This window comes from Schistocerca americana, chromosome 2 (genome assembly GCF_021461395.2).
Source record: "Schistocerca americana isolate TAMUIC-IGC-003095 chromosome 2, iqSchAmer2.1, whole genome shotgun sequence".
NCBI lineage: Eukaryota > Metazoa > Arthropoda > Insecta > Orthoptera > Acrididae > Schistocerca > Schistocerca americana.
In genome coordinates, this window is record NC_060120.1 from 394913529 (window position 1) to 394931740 (window position 18212).

An 18212-nucleotide genomic window follows, 5' to 3' on the forward strand; every position below is an offset into this window, starting at 1 on the left:
AACACACATCAAAAAAAATTTTGCATCACCCCAGTTCCCAGAACTCCTGAAGATAGACGTTGACAGTGGATATTGTATCATAGACACAGTCTCTTTGATTGTTCAGAGATGTTACTAAACCCACCCAAACATGTAAATGACCATGCATGAGCACTGTCTATTAGAGTAGTAATAGACGGCAAATCATCGAGTAAAACTGAAGTGATATCAGGTGTTCCCCAGGGAAGCGTCCTGGGACCCCTGCTGTTCCTGATCTATATAAATGACCTGGGTGACAATCTGAGCAGTTCTCTTAGGTTGTTCACAGATGATGCTGTAATTTACCGTCTAGTAAGGTCATCCGAAGACCAGTATCAGTTGCAAAGCGATTTAGAAAAGATTGCTGTATGGTGTGGCAGGTGGCAGTTGACGCTAAATAACAAAAAGTGTGAGGTGATCCACATGAGTTCCAAAAGAAATCCATTGGAATTCGATTACTCGATAAATAGTACAATTCTCAAGGCTGTCAATTCAACTAAGTACCTGGGTGTTAAAATTACGAACAACTTCAGTTGGAAAGACCAAATAGATAATATTGTGGGGAAGGCAAGCCCAAGGTTGCGTTTCATTGGCAGGACACTTAGAAGATGCAACAAGTCCACTAAAGAGACAGCTTACACTACACTCGTTCGTCCTCTGTTAGAATATTGCTGCGCGGCGTGGGATCCTTACCAGATGGGATTGACAGAGAACATCGAAACTGTGCAAAAAAGGGCAGCTCATTTTGTATTATCACGTAATAGGGGAGAGAGTGTGGCAGATATGATACGCGAGTTGGGATGGAAGTCATTAAAGCAAAGACGTTTTTCGTCGCCGCAAGATCTATATATGAAATTTCAGTCACCAACTTTCTCTTCCGAATGCGAAAATATTTTGTTGAGCCCAACCTACATAGGTAGGAATGATCATCAAAATAAAATAAGAGAAATCAGAGCTCGAACAGAAAGGTTTAGATGTTCGTTTTTCCCCCGCACTGGTCAGGAGTGGAATGGTAGAGAGATAGTATGATTGTGGTTCGATTAACCCTCTGCCAAGCACTTAAATGTGAATTGCAGATAATAATGTAGATGTAGATGGAGGGGGTCCGACAGCTGCTCAGTTCCAGCCATTCCACCAGGAAGGATGTACACGGCTTGTGTTGTCTGTAGTTCAACCATGCCTAGATGGTCAATACTGGGGTTCGATCATGTCTGCATTGTTACTGTGTGCCAGGAATGGCTCTCAACAAGGGAAGTGTCCAAGAGTCTCAGAGTGAACCAAAGCAATGTTCTTCGGGCATGGAGGAGATACAGAGAGACAGGAACTGTCGAAGACATGCCTCACTCAGGCTGACCAACGGCTACTGCTGCAGTGGATGACCGCTACCTATGGATGATGGCTTGGAGAAACCCTGACAGCAACACCACCATGTTGAATAATGCTCTTCGTGCAGCCACAGAACATCGTGTTACAACTCAAACTGTGCGCAATAAGACTACATGATATGCAACATATCTCCCGACATCCGTGGTGTGGTCCATCTTTGCAACCACGACACCATGCAGCGTGGTACAGATGGGCGCAACAACATGCCAAATGGACCGCTCAGGATTGGCATCAAATTCTCTTCACCGATGAATGTCGCATATGCCTTCAACCAGACAATTGTCGGAGACGTGTTTGGAGGCAACCAAGTCAGGCTGAACGCCTTAGACACACTGTCCAGTGAGTGCAGCATGGTGGAGGTTCCCTGCTGTTTTGGGGTGGCATTATGTGGGGCCGATGTTCACTGCTATACAATACGTAACTGCTGTACAATACATGAATGCCATCCTCTGACCAATAGTGCAACCATATTGGCAGCATATTGGCGAGGCATTCGTCTTCATGGATGACAATTCGCGCCGTTATTGTGCACATCTTGTGAATGACTTCCTTCAGGATAATGACATCACTCGACTAGAGTGGCCAGCATGTTCTCCAGACATGAACCAAATCAAACATGCCTGGGATAGATTGAAAAGGGCTGTTTCTGGATGATGTGACCCACCAACCACTCTGAGGGATCTATGCCAAATTGCCGTTGAGGAGTGGGACAATTTGGATCAACAGTGCCTTGATGAACTTGTGGATAGTATGTCATGATGAATACAGGCATGCATCAACGCAAGAGGACGTGCTACTGGGTATTAAATGTACCAGTGTGTACAGCAATCTGGACCACCACCTCTAATGGTCTTGCTGTATGGTGGTACAACATGCAATGTGTGGTTTTGTTTCACAATAAAAAGGGCAGAAATGATGTTTATGTTGATCTCTATTCCAGTTTTCTGTACAGGTTCCAGAACTCCCAGAACAGAGGTGATGCAAAACTTTTTTTTGATGTGTGTATATGTCACTGGGAACAGGGACACACTATGCTGCAACAGTATAATCCGTTCTCCCTGCACAAGAAAAATTTGGAAAAATTTATGTACGTGAATATTCTCAACATAGCGTTGCTTTTAAACAGTCACAAATTGTTAAAGGTGATGGGCTGAAGTACTTGGAACCTGTTTTTAGTACACATGACCACTTTCTACTTGTAAGACACTGAAATGGAAATGACTGAAAATTACAATATTATACCACCACGCATTCTTTTTTCCTAGTGCACTGAAGCTGAAGCGAAGAGAATTCAAGAAAATAAGAATATTTCAGAGGTGATGTATATCTTACCTGTACTTGTTGTTGGTTTAAGAAACTGTCTAGTTCTTTCTGCAAACTGCTGTACTGTTGAGTTCTCTCTTTCCCTTCATCACGTAAACAACCCAACTGGTTAAGAAAGAGTTCCAGGACCCACATTACAATCATTGTGACTTGTGTTTTGTCTTGAGGCCTCAGGCCTTCCAATTTCTGCAACAAATATAGAAATAATATGATAAGTTGCAACAGGAATTGTGTAACTGCAACAGATATTGCTGGAATGCTCAAAAGGGTGACAACAGTTTTAAGAGAAAAATGGCTTAATTTTTCTACCAGACTCTATAAAAATTGCAAGTCAACCTTTAGAAAAACTACTTGTCAAAAGATTTTTAATCCATGATTTGGATAATATCAAGTGGCAAACATTGAGAAAAAAGGAACATACAATGCCAAAAATTTTTTTAGTTCACAAGAATGAATGAAATCTTCTTTGAAACTTTTTCCTCATCTAAAGACATGACTAAAAAAGAGTGCTGCTGTTAATAGATGAACGACAGTGAATAAGTACGAGTAAACTTGGAATAATATTTCCAGTATGTCACAGGTTGTATATTTTCTCTCTTTCTCTTTCATCCCATTAATATAGAACAATTAATACTGTAATCACCACTGATTTCTTTCACATGGTCTACATCATGCTTTCCTAGCCACACACAACCATAAACCCCATGTCTCTTTTGGGTTAATTGTGATATCTTCGTGATCAGGTACAGGGCCAATCTATCCCTATACCCTCACAGCCTCAACACCTTCTGTCCCATACACTGTCAAACATGGAAAATGTTAAAGTAGGTATGCCTCAGGGATCTGTACTGGGCCCCTTCCTGTTTCTGATAATGATCAATGACCTCCCCTCATTTATTAGATCCACCACTGTATTGTATGCAGATGATACGACTTTTCTTCATAGCAGTAACAATCTTAATGATCTTAAAACCTGTGCTGAAAATACACTCACACAGCATATTGGTTCAGAGCAAATGGTTTCCTGCTAAATGAAAATAAAACTCAGCAGATAATCTTCACTCTAAGAGACAAGCCACTATCTGATGACCCTAGTTCTGTTAAATTCCTGGGAGTTTATTTAGACGAAAAGTTATCCTGGGGCCAACATGTAAACTATATTAGTAGTAAGCTATCTAGAGTAATTTATTTATTAAGACAACTCAGAAATTGTGTACCTGAAACATACATCAGATCATCTTATTTTACATTTTTCCAAAATATAATATCCTATGGCATTATCTTGTGGGGTAACTGTAGTCATATACATGACATCCTATTATTGCAGAAGAAAGCCATTAGGATAATTACAAATTCTTCACATAAGGCTCACTGCAAACCCTTATTTACTAAACAAAAAATTATGACAGTAATAAACCTCTATATATACAATGTCTTAATCTTTACGAAGAAGAACCTACAAGGTGTGAAACGTAGAGAAAATGTACATTGTTAAAACACAAAAAGCATCAAACATATATACACGCCTTACCACAGATTATCAAAATCAATAAATAGCTATGAAGCCACAGGGCACAAACTATTTAATAACCTGCCACATGCTATACAGGATCTTCCTGAACAAACATTCAAAGAAAGACTTCATGAATGGTTTATTGCCCGCCTGTTCTATGATATCAATGAATTCTTCAACTGTAAAATGCAGTAATCCAACAGATGACCAACTGTACATTTATTGTAATATAAGCTAAATTATTTCAGTAGTCAATACCTTATCACACTGTATTATAAATTGTATCTTCATTTGACGTTGTCAATTGCTGTAATGGCCTAAAGACAATAAAATCTTTATTATCATTATTATTATTATTATTATTATTATTATTACTACTACTTCACCTGGTCCTCCTCTGCCCAGTATGCCACTTTCATGGACGTTGATCACACCTCTCTGATAGAGCTCTGCAAACTCTGCACACATCATGCCCACTGTGAACAACTACTCCATATTCATTCATGTCATCTTTCCCACATTAAAAAGTCTCTCCCTTGCAGTCTGGCCATGCCTGGATGACATATCTGTACTGATGAGTTACACCTTCCCCAGTATGCTACAGGTCTTTCAAAGGTCTTTCCAGACATATTCTACCCTCAAAGCAGATCTCCTATCCCATGTCCATACCTGACCCTAATCCTCCAACTGCTACTACAAACCAGCTGCACGGAAGTACCTGCATCAAACCCCATGTCATCATGGGCTAAAACAACTTAACCACATCCATTGCCAAGGTTTTGAATATCAGTCACCATACTCGTTAATGAGCAACATCCTACCCACAGTCAACACTACACTCAAAGTGGTATTCTACCACTCACTGAAGAAATATCTGGATTCATCCTTATGCCACATCCACTCCCACTATCTTGCCACATAAGTATACACCTGTGGAGACTCAGGAGCAAAAACTGTCCTATCCGTACACCCAGTACACATTATTCCAGTCTTATCACAAGCATTTCCTACACTATCAGAGGTAGGGGCATACCTGCTCTTCTTTAACTTCTGCATAACCCTTTATGTTGGCATGGTCACCAACCATCTGTCCACCAGTATGAATGGCCACTCCCAAACTGGGACCAAGAGTAGAGTTCACCATTATTGGCAGAACAGCATGGTGAACACAACATACTTGGCTGCTACACAAATCCTGCAATCTGTCCCCCCCCCCCCCCCTTTTCCACCCAAATCTAGATCTCTGAATTCCATAGTTAGGAATGGTCCCTACAACACATCCTTCAGTCCTGCATGCCTCCTGGCCTGAATTTCTAATAAGCTGTCCTACACCCATCGTCTAGGCCATTCCCATGCCCCTCTTCACTCATTCTTTACTCACAATCTCCTGTACACAGGCTCCTTCTTCTGCTGTTGTATCCCCCTTCCCAATCCACTCCTCCATTTCATATTGTGCCAGGTGCACCAGAGCAAGTATACCTGTGCCACATTTGTATCACACCTCTTTGCTACTTCTCCCTCAGCAAATTAGTTACATGTCAACAGATTAAACAGAGCACAAAAGCCACATTGTCTCACTCATAACTGAAAACCCGATGTACTCTTATGGACTGCATAGTAAATACAGGTTTATCTTTTTTACCTCCATTAATTGGTCATTTCCTATGGTCAATATGCATATGAAGGAAGAAATTTCTGAAAAGTGTGTGTGCGCCACCCACCCACTTTCACCCTTACTTATTCATGTCATACTTTAGAAGTTTCCTACCTATCAGCTGCAGCAAATACTTCAGTGACAAGATTGTTATCACCACACACACAGTAACAAAAAATAAGCGCTATATGTTCTCATTGCCTCAAAATGAAGGGAAAAAGTGGCACAATTATGTTATTGAGTGATGCATCATGTAGTACACATCATCTTTTGACTGTGCATCTCTGTTTCACTCACCTTCATAAATTCAAACCTCTCTACAACCCTACACATACGTAAAATAGGGATCTCACATTATACTCACAATTTGTCACTAAACACAATGACTGGCAAGTGAGAAATTAAATACTAGACTGACTGAACATAACATCTGAGGGCTTGCAGGATGAACACTATGATCGAAGCTGTGAGGTCACTGTGATGCACAAGTTTAGAAGAAAACACCAGTAGGAGGGTTGCCCAGAAAGTAATGCACCACATTTTTTTTCCTTCAACAATTCTTTATTGAACATAATGAGAATTACAAACACAAAAGAATGGTGTTTTATCTCCACATCCTATTTTTCCATGTAATCGCCATCCAATTATATGCCCTTCCTCCAGTGCAAAACAAGGGCATGTATGCCACTAACCCTTGTACTGGTGGCGGAGCCAGTGCTTCACTGTGTGAATCACCTCCTCATCGTCCTCAAAATGTCTTCAACAAATGGCATCCTTTAATGGCCCAAAAACAGTTGCCTGCAACACGCCAGGTGTGACAGCCATTGACGGTCTCCCCGACCACTGCAAATTGTAGAGCCCCACTGAACCGCCTTCTGATGACCTCACCCTCTGTTCCCAGCAACTAACTGTACTTCAGGTGACAGCAGATGCTCCATAGACTTTGCACAAGCATTTGTGAATATTCCTCACAGTTTCTTGCTCTGCAGTGAGAAATTCAATGACAGCACTCTGCTTGTAACCAATATCACCTAGAGACGCCATTTTGTCCTGCAGCTACACTATCTGTTGGAAGTGACGGAAACTTGGTGTGCTCACTCAGAAGACTTCAAATAATACATACATAACATTTTGGTTTCATAGCACTGTTTTCGACTGAGAAAAAAAATTGTGGTGCATTACTTTCTGGGCAACACTCATATATATTTCTCTCATAGTAGTTTTCAATGAAAAATGCTGAAGGAAATTACTTTCACCATCTAAGTAGAGGTTATTGACTGGTGTTATTGACATATGATGTCAAAGTGACTGTTGGCAAATCACTTTTTTGTGACTTCTTGCCAGTCTGTAACGCATCCAAATGATCCTTGTGGTGCTGGTAAATAAAACCTCTTGTGGCTGCTGTTCTTTGAGAGCTGTCAAACTGAAGCAACAGTATGAGAGCAAAGTAAAATTTCTAAAACAACATGTGTTTGGGAATGTTCAGCAGTAACTTATTTCTCAGTGGATTCTGTTCCATTACCTAATTTCAGTTGTCACTTTCTCCCTATAAAGGAAGGTAATTCATAACTTCCTTCTCCCTTCTTAGAAATGGCACCAAGTGTAGCAATCATCTTGTGTCAGATTTTGTGAATACCATTCCATAACCAGACATTTTTTCCACTTCTGTACACTGTTATATCATCACTCTTTTGAAGACGTAGTTCCCTTCTTGCAAGTCCTCTGGTAGATCATTATGTCCAGTCCATCTTCCAAATATAGGTTAAGTTACTGAAAAACAATCTCTCTTCACTGTCAGATATTTTCTTTAAGCTTTCTGATAAATATGGAACCATGAATTATTACTTTTCTTCGCTCTTTGGGTCTCCCCCTTCAACCATGGACCTTGCTCTTGGTGGGGAGGCTTGCGCACCTTAGTGATATAAGCAGCCGTACCATGGATGCAACCAAGACAGAGGAGTATCTGTTGAGAGGCCATACAAACATATGGTTCCTGAAGAAGGGCAGCAGCCTTTTCAGTAGTTGTAGGGGCAACAGTCTGGATGATTGACTGATCTGGCCTTGCAACATCAACCAAAACGGCCTTGTTATGCTGGTACAGCGAACAGCTGAAAGCAATTTTTCTCAAGGGTATGCAGCTCTACTGCATGGTTAAATGATGATGGTATCCTCTTGTGTAAAATATTCCAGAGATAAAATAGTCCCACATTCAGATTCCGGGTGGGGAGCGCTCAGGAGGATGTCATTAGCAGGAGAAACAAACCTGCCATTCTAAGGACCAGAGTGTGGAATGTCAGATCCTTTAATAGGGCAGGTAGGATAGAAAATTTAAAAAGGGAAATGAATAAGTTAAAGTTAGATATAGTGAGAATTAGTGAAGTTTGGTGGCAGGAGGAACAGGACTTCCAGTCATGTGAACACAGGGTTACATATACAAAATCAAATAGGGGTAGCGCAGGAGTAGGTTTAATAATGAATAAAAAATAAGAATGCAGATATGAACAACATAGAGAACGCATTATTGTAGCCAAGATAGACAAAAAGACCACACCGATCACAGTAGTACAAGTTTATATGCCTACTAGCTACACAGATGAGGAGGAGATTGAGAAACCATATGATGAGATAAAACAAGTTATGAGGCACATGGTCATGTTTATCTGATTGTGAAGTGCGTTCTTCCAGTAAAACCATCAAACTTGAGTCTGGTATCTGCAGAAATATCTTAACAAATTTGCGTGATAGGTACAGCCACATTACACCTCATTTGCCGCAGAAAGACAACTGCTCTTCAGAGAAGAATAATACATAATTAGGTTTCTTTACATTTGTCTCCATGACAGGACACATTTTATACTTTATCATTGTAGCAACTTAGGTTTCTTTACATTTGGCAAATCATGTGCAGACATTTGCTTTTTTGGTGAAGACTGGTGAGATGGTATGTAATAATTATTATTGAACAACAGAGCGATGTGTCCACATGTGGAGAGAATAACAGGAGTGCACCATCACTGAGAGAATCATATGTGAAACAGAAATCTACATTTAGAATTGCAGTGGTTCAAGATGACCAACTCAGCAACACAAAAGGTACAGTTTGCAGCATCACACCACAGTACACCAATCAACAGTCACAGTAACAAACGCAAGTATTACAATAACGCCAATTTTATTTAGTTTGAAATTACTGCTTTAGGTGAAACTTTTGAATTATTTGCTTGTGAAAAATTTTGTATGGAAGAAGTTAGTTAGACTTGTGTTTTGTACCTTTTGACTTTCAGGTGAAAAAACGTCATCACAAATGGGGCAAATATCAGTTTCTTGGATATCAGTTTGATAAAGAAGGAGAACATGATACGGTAGGATTCAAAGATTTACATTCCGAGGACATAATTATAGTAACAATGAAGGCAATAAAACTATCTTAGGAGGAAACTGCACAATAATTTTAAAAAAGTCAGAAAGAAATCTTGAAGGAATTAGGAAGCAATTAAATCTGCCTTTAAGGAGGCTCCAGAGGAAATAGTGAACACGTCTGAAGAGAGACAAAAAGAGGAACACACAGATGGTGTATTGAAATGCAAAATGCACCAACTACTCTTAAAGAACTTCCATTACCTACATAGTCACAATCAGAAAAGCTACTTTCAACATTGACTTGTTAACTGAAACACCTAGTTTTGAACTTAACAAATCAAGCAGAGTGCCAACTACAGCAATAACAAAACTAGTACATGGTCAGATGGTCACAGTACTGAACCACATGCTAACATTTTCAGTATGGATTCAGATGTGTTGTCAAAGTATAAGGGTTTGTTACATCATAAGAAGAAACTTGAAGATATGTTGTCTGGAAAGTAAGAAGAAGAAAGTTTGTTGTACACAGAATTTGACAATATGTTTTTGGAAAAGTTCTTCAGTATAAGCATGAAAGAAGTGAGTTTAAATTCTGATCCTTACTAGTAGAAGACATGACGAAGTGTATTGCGAAATTTTGTGAAAGGAATTAAGAAGAAATCGGTGTTTTGAAGTATGGTATAAAAAAATCGAATTTTATGCAGGGTGATGCAGTGGCTAAAGTTTGTGGTCTTCTGCCTACATCAGTAATGGTAACTGTAGAGCTGGCACTACATTGATTAGCACAAAGCACAAGAGAGAAGAAATAATGGGAGTCAAGAGGAAAAGCAAGGAAAAGAACGAGAGAAGATATGAATACGCATGAGATAATTACGGCCTGTTGACTCACAGACAGAAACAGGAAGAGGTGGAATGACACAGTATTAGCTAACGTCAACTGAGAGTGTATGGAAAGGCACTAAGGAGAATAGGCAGAAATGAAATGGCATATTGTCTTATATCAACATTCATAAGGACATAAATATTATGCAGTGGAAGAGGAAATGGATGGAGAAAGTGAGGAGATTGACATTGGTGCATTTGTGTACGTTGTAGACCTACAAAAAGAAAGACTGGTACTCACAAATAAATGAACTGTCAAATATTCATCAACAGTGATTTATTTAGTAATTCTGTATTCTTTGTTGTAAAATACTTTAAATGAGTTATGCTAGCAATGATGTAGGCTGTCATTATAATGAACAGGGATATTTTACTTCTTTTGGCCTTTTGTGATTCCAACACTGTAGGAGTGTTACACGCTATGCACATTTTGGTTTTGTTGTCATGCATATAGATTCTCAGTGCTATTTGTTCACATGCTGACTGCATGAGTGGCCAAGAAAGGGAGTCCAGGACCAGTGTCCAGCACCACCCTGCCCCTGCTGCTTCCACTGAGACTCAACGGCACAGTAGAACTGTGCATTTATCTCCTTCACTTTCTGCTGTCCAACCTCACAGCCACCCGCTACTGACCTGCCTTCTGCATAGCCAGTGACTAAGACAATACCCATGCTGCCTGTTGCTATGACGTGAGAATTGGCAACCTTCAACTGTGCTGCCGATTACTGTGCAACAATTGACAATTGCCACACTTGCCTGGTGCCTCAGTAGGAATAGAAATCTCAAAATTAGTTGCTACAGCAACTTGTCACTGAGTGTGAACATTGCTCGAAGTGTTGTGCCAAAAAGTAATATGTCAATTATGTAAGTGTTTGCAAGCGTTTGTTTCAGCTAACTAATCATTACCTTTAATTTCTTTATGTTAAATATGCATTTTCAAATTTAAAAACCAGATTCTTTGCCTGTCTTACATTACCTACATAAATGCTGCGATAGTCAATATACTTGATTTTTACGGCAAGTTTTTCAAAATTATTTGATTACCATTTGTGTAATGACATAGCATTTGATGCACTGTTGTAAGACACTGTACCACATTAGGTAACTAATTAGGTTCCAGTTTATTATTATAGTTTGGATTTTAATAATTTCTTCTATGTACTGAGAAGCAGTTATACATACAACAACATCCTTTTTACATACACTGATCACTGTTTGTAACTAAAGAACAGTTGAGGCAGCGTAATTGCTTGACTTATGGAAGTACGGCTGAAAGTCACACATTATTACAGTTAAAGAAGTTTTTTCAGTGATGTTGAGCTAGAGAAAAGAAAAGTATACAAAATTTTAAATTGTTTGAGAACTGATGAAATCATAATTGCACTGTCTTTTGCATAATCTTTGCACGTAATGTCTACAGTTCTTGGTGAATGTGCCTTTATCATAGTAACATATGATCCTGTTTACTGGGAAAAACTAATTATTGGCATGAGTTGTATGCCACAGAACATTAATTGACGTACAAAGGAATTCTGATATACAAGATGGAATCCAAAATTTTCGGGACTGGTGCTGCCATCTGGAAAGTAGGAGCAGTAGATCTTTGCACCACTAGGTGGCGAGAGCTGCATATCTGATGAGTCGGTGTGCAGAGTGGTTTACAGCTAGGAGGACGTGTTGTGTGTCCACAGTGATTTCTGTAATACTCTATGTTTGGTGTGTGGCGATTTTATGATGGATCCGTGAACAGAGCAGCGCGTGTGTATCAAATTCTGTGCTAATCTTGGAAAAAGTGCTACAGAGACCCTTGCAATGATTCAACAAGTGTTTGGGGGACAGAGCATGAGCCATATGTGTGTGTGTGTGTGTGTGTCAGTGGAAGAGCCTGGGCTCTCCAAGACCCAAAAAAGCAAGACAGGTGAAGAGCATAATCATCGTTTTCTTTGACACCAAGGGAATTGTGCACAAAGAATTTGTCCTACCCAACCAAACAGTGAAAACATGCGGTGATGATGGCCCAAACATTGGCATCAAGGGAACTGGCTGCTGCATCATGACAACACACCCTGTCACACATCCGTGCTCACCAGGACCTTTTTGGCAAAAAGCAACATGACGGTTGTACCCCACCCACTGTACATGCCAGATTTGGCACCTTGCGGCTTTGCGCTATTCCCAAAACTGAAACTCAAGTTGAAAGGCTGTCGGTTCAACACTCTAGAGAGGATTGGAGAAGCATCGCTGGCGGTGATAAACACCCTCCAAGAACAGGACTTCCAGAAAACGTTTTACCAGTGGCAGAAGTGCTGGGACCGGTGTGTACTTGATGGGAACTACTTTGAGGGTGATGGTGACCATTAATCCAAAGGTAAGGTTTTCAACAAATGGCAGCACCAGTCCCGAAAATTTTGAATAGCACCTCATATTATCCCCCCCCCCCCCCCCCTCTCCTTTTGCCGTCATCCAGTTTCATTTCTATGAGCGTTGACTGCCCACTTGTCACATACATTAACCAAAATATAAGCAACTGTAAATTTTTGATATGAGGTTAAGGCAGTGTGAGGTGTGGCTGATATTTTTAATGTATTATAGTATAATAATAGAGGAATGAGCCATTATTGGGTTACTTGCAACATCTGGTTATTTGTTTTCATGGCGATCTTGCTGCGGGGCCAAAATTTCTGTAGGATTTCTATTTCTTTTTGGGTTTCCAAAAACCTTTTTTCTCACTTTTTTGAAAAGATGTTATTGGGGGTGAGAGGGGGGGGGGGGGGGGGCGGGCGAGGATGTGAGGAGTACTGCTACCTCTGATATCATAACATACTTATATTGTATTCTTTACTTATCGCTGTCTTCTGGAATTTTCGAAGCTGAGCAGGACTTTTCCCTGGACAGAGTATTGCTTTGCTGAATAATGTCAACAATGCCCCAGCAGTAGTGGCTATGCATTGTCTTGGTGTGTGCGACAGAGTCACTGTTAGCCTTCATCACGGAGCAGTCATGTGCAGCCGCGTCACAGATAAACAGTACGGGAAATTTGCTATAAAGTATAAATGAGAGTTCCAACTGTTATGTTGGTCTGTACACGAAAAGTGTTTGAGACACACTGTTGTTTCGCAGAAATGTGCATGAGATTTATGGTTGAAACAGTATTGTGCTTTTTAATCAGTAACTTTTGTGGAGGAACATATTGATAGTAGAATGTAAATGAAAAGGCTTCCATGATCAGTGATTATCTGTTTAATTAATGTGGAAATGCTATGTAGCAATAGTTACTGCAGAGTGATTGTGAAACAAGCTTAACAGTTAACACACGACTGGATAAGTTTAGGCATTTTTAGGGAAGTGTTTAACATGCCAAAAGGGCAATAAAACAAAAAATTGACTTGTACTGTTATTATATTTCAAAGTGACATTTTCCATTTTTAATCTAAACAACTTTAATATTCAAACGGTGCAAGAGGTGTGTACATATTAGGCACAAGGTGAGGTTTGTTTCCTAACAAACTGCATTCTCTCAGTAAAGCCATCGAACTTCAGTCCGACAGCTGCAAAAATATATTAACAAATGAGAGTGAAAGGTCTGGCCATATTACACTTGGCTTACTGTGAAAATACAACTGCTTTCAGTGAAGAATAGTAATTAGGTTTCTTTATACCTGTCTCCATGACAGGACACACGTGTTAGCATAGTAGCAATTTAGGTTTCTTTAGAAATTCTCACTCTGAAATAAAGTGTAACAGAAATTCATTGCTCATACCAATTAGCAGCAGAGAGAGAAAATGTGTCTCAAAACAACCTTAATCTCTATTACCAACATAATTTCTGATGTTATCATTTATCTTATCAGTATCAGTGCCACAGAGTTTAAAATAAAGTCTCAGTAAAGTTTAGCTGAACAAAAAAAGAGGTACTGAAATGTGGAAGTTGGATACTGACTCGTGGGGCATACTCTCATATGCAAGTTGATAAATTATTGGCTGCAGCAGGCAGATATTTGAATTCAAATACTACAGAGTTTCAGATATTTGAAAGGAGCTAGCTGGCTGTAAGCAACAATGAAATGAAGTTTACCTTCTTGAGAAATGTGTTCAATGCTTCAATTTGCCAAGCTTGTAGAAATTTCAGAGCAATTTCTTCAAATGAAGAATGTGTTTCTGCATAACGGATAGCACTCTTCTCATATCTGAAAAATAGCAGATTTCAACATGTATATGTCAAGACCAAGTTCATTCGTACAATATAAAAATCATGGTAGTGCTATCATGTCACTTTCCCAAATTTTAAAAAAGTAGTAACAAAACAAAGAACACACTGGTTCTCTTCCGTGGGTTCTAATCATAAACAGAACAAATTAACTCACAACTTCAATGTGTGAATCCATTTTCCCCTTAACCAAACAATGGAAAATACAGGAGGGTATGTAACCATATTATGAAATGGATAGTTGCTATGCACCATACAGCAGAGATGCTGAGTTGCAGATAGGCACAACAAAAAGACTGTCACAAAATAAGCTTGTTGACAAAGGCCTTGTTGGCTGAAAGCTTATTTTGTGACAGTCTTTTTGTTGTGCCTATCTGCATCTCTGCTCTATGGTGAGTGGTAACCAACCATTTTCATAACATTTTCCCCTTAAATTGTATGTGTGTGTGTGTGTGTGTGTGTGTGTGTGTGTGTGTGTGTGTGTGTGTGTATGTACGTATGTGTGTGTTTGTTTTAGTCTGTCAATGGTCATTCCTATTAACAGTATCTGTACATTTCAAATATTGTGTAGTGTAAAACTGATGGGTGACAAAAGTGGCATGTCTATTAAGAGATAAACTGTCTGGCAAAAAAAGGTGAAGCACCCACAAGGAGAAGAGGAAATGAATTGAAGACTCATAGGTTGAGAAGGAATGTGATGATGTTTCAGTGATTACAGAACTGAGTCAGATTTACAAGGAACTTGGTAGTATGAGCCCACTTGTCAACATTACGTTGCATCCCCTCTGGTCTGGATGTATGCTATGATCCATTTGGGAAAGGTGTCATAAAGCTGCTGTATTCTCTTCTGAGAAAAGTTGGCCCACATATGTTGTAACTGGTCCTCGATATCCTGGGTACTGACACAAGGACAGAGTTGACATGTGACCTGATTTCACAAATGTTCTATCAAGGATGGATCTGGGGATCTTGTTGGTATCATCCGGACAGTACAAGAGGCATGTGCCACATGTTGACGAGCATCGGCCTGTCAAAAAATGGCACCAAGATACTGTCAGATGAGAGGCAACACAAGAGGATGCTGAATGTTTGTGACAAACCAGTGTGCTATCAGGGTTCTCTCAATCACTACCAGCCATAAACTGAAGTCATACCCAATGGCTCCTCACACAATGATGCCAAAAGTAACACTGCTGAGCCCCTCCAAAACATTGGAAGAATGGAATTTCTCCCCAGGTAGCCACCATACTAGCTGATGATGTTCATTTGGGTTAGTGCAGCAATCCAATTCATTGGTGAGCACAATGCGACGTCATTCGTCAGCAGTCCCCGCCAAACACAGCCGTTTCTTGTGTTGTTAATGGCAGCCTATGCATGGAACAGTAATTCCCTGATCCAGGTGCTCCTAGTCTCTGACTACTGGAGCGAGACTACCCAGAATGTTGCGGAGGGCCCATTACTTGTTCTCACATGGCAGGCACAGATGTGAAGGGGCTATGATGTGCTTGATGCACAAAACAGCAATCCTCTCTTGTGGTCAGATGTGGTCAACTGGAACCCTGATGATCAGTATACCTGCCCTCACATTCCCATACAGTCCAACATCAGGCCACCGTCACATGCAGATGTCCCACTGTTCTGCCATATGAAATTACATTTGCCGGCACAATGATGAGTTCTTTGGTTTGCTCTGGGAGGAGATTGAGAGGAACTATAACACATAAAATATTAGTTCACTTTATTGCAACATAGGTATGAAGATTTACTTAACATTGTACAATCCAGTTCCACAGGAAAGTTCTGAATATTTACAACTGTTTCTGAATATTAAAAGTAGCACATGATATAGACAATTTTGCAAGAATAACTAACATAGTGTCCACATCAATTTCTGTCTATGACATTTAACGCACTGGTGGCATACTTAAGACGAAGTTGTAGTCTTGATCGTTGGCTACAAACTGGAATGAGTGTTCCTTTGCTCAGCCATTGCAATCGTGTAGCATAGCTCTAGGAGATATGGCTACATTACAGTTTCTCAGTCATTGGTGTGGCATGCAGCAAAGGTAGAGTCTGTGCACAATATAGTGGCCAAACCGCAGTGACCAATTTTCACACAAAGCACTGGGGGAGTTCATTTGTTTGTTCAGAAGAGGAGGCCAATATTGATTGCTCACTTTTGGCAGTCAGCTGTGCCCTGTGATGACACAATTGGCTCTGCAATCTTTCTCAAAGGATTTTACAGAAACTATTTGGTACAAAAATTTCATTTTTGTGTTACTTTTAGTGTTATATGTCAGCTTCATGATGACATGTCCCTCATTTCATTAATTGTAATTGTTTTTGTGATATCTGCTTTCAAGAAAGGCACCATGTAAAATTTAAAAAGTTTGCAATGAAAACTAGGGGTCGCTATGATCTTCCATTTGGTGCACATCACATAATAAGTTGCTGTGTACAAAATTTAGGTAATTGAATTTTTCTTTAGACTTGGATGGAGATCTCGATCTGTCACCAATCTTGAGAAAATTGATCTGATGTAGCACATTCATTTGCAGTGCACTTGCCAGCCATAAAGCCAAAATGAAATATCCACAACATTTCTCATATTTCATAAATAGTTTGAGATATCCAACTGAGATTTTTGCAAATGATAGCATGCAAAGAGGAGAGTATTTTTCCACATGGTTATTATGCAAAACTTCGTTATCTACCATGCTGTTCCACTAGCTACACACTTTTTCAAGGGCCACAGAAATGCTGTGAGTTTTGGAGCAGCATGAGTGAAGACATTACACTTTTATTTTTGAACGTGCTTTTTCATAAGCTATTGGCCCTACTTTTCTTCAGTTTCTCACTTAAGAAACTTAATAAACCACAGTTTAAGAATTCTCTCATGACGTTTTTCAAACACTGTTGTGTTTTAGCAAAAAAAAAAAGCAAATTTTAACATGAGAACAAGATAAATGAAGGTTTTATTACCCAAAATCACTCATAACATTTCTCTGAAAGTTACATATGGTTCACAAGTAAGGTGAAAATAAATTACTGCTTTTATTGCATTTTCAGCAGAATTCTTTCTAGATACTAACCAAAGCAGAGGTAACAGGAGATCTTTTCGAATGGTAACCGTGCAAGTGTGGGCGTGGAGGGGCTGCACTTAATATTACTAAAAATGTGAGTGCAAGCTTCAGTTTAGGGCACCACTTCCCCTCCAGTGCTCGGCATTTCCCCTACAGCACCTGCCTTCAACCTCCAACACTGCCACTCTCCCCATGAGCTCCAACGTCAGGCGCGTAATGGGGCCCCTTAGGGAAATGGCAGCAAGAGGGGGGAAGAAAACCAATGTGCACTCCGTGTGCATACCAGGGGGAGTCATTCCAGATGTGGAAAGGGTCCTTCCGGATGCCATGAAGGGTACAGTGTGCACCCATCTGCAGGTGGTCGCTCATGTCGGCACCAATGATGTGTGTCGCTATGGATCGGAGGAAATCCTCTCTGGCTTCTGGCGGCTATCTGATTTGGTGAAGACTGCCAGTCTCGCTAGCGGGATGAAAGCAGAGCTCACCATCTGCAGCATCGTCGACAGGACTGACTGCAGACCTTTGGTACAGAGCCGAGTGGAGGGTCTGAATCAGAGGCTGAGACGGTTCTGCGACCGCGTGGGCTACAGATTCCTCGACTTGCGCCATAGGGTGGTGGGGTTTCGGGTTCCACTGGATAGGTCAGGAGTCCACTACACGCAACAAGCGGCTACACGGGTAGCAGGGGTTGTGTGGCGTGGGCTGGGCGGTTTTTTAGGTTAGATGGCCTTGGGCAAGTACAGAAAGGGCAACAGCCTCAACGGGTGCGGGGCAAAGTCAGGACAT

At 40.3% G+C, this 18212-nt stretch overlaps 1 protein-coding gene across 2 annotated transcripts in view; it reads right to left on the reverse strand.

Annotated features, from left to right (window-relative positions):
* The window catches only part of LOC124594106 (vacuolar protein sorting-associated protein 18 homolog), a 262862-nt gene that overhangs the window by 175495 nt on the left and 69155 nt on the right, over nt 1–18212 (reverse strand). For both annotated transcript variants that reach the window (XM_047132457.1, XM_047132458.1), the window contains 2 exons: nt 14212–14323; nt 2737–2913 (listed from right to left, as the gene is read on the reverse strand). In XM_047132457.1, coding sequence (XP_046988413.1) covers nt 2737–2913; nt 14212–14323 — 289 coding nt within the window. The remainder of the gene's footprint in view (nt 1–2736; nt 2914–14211; nt 14324–18212) is intronic.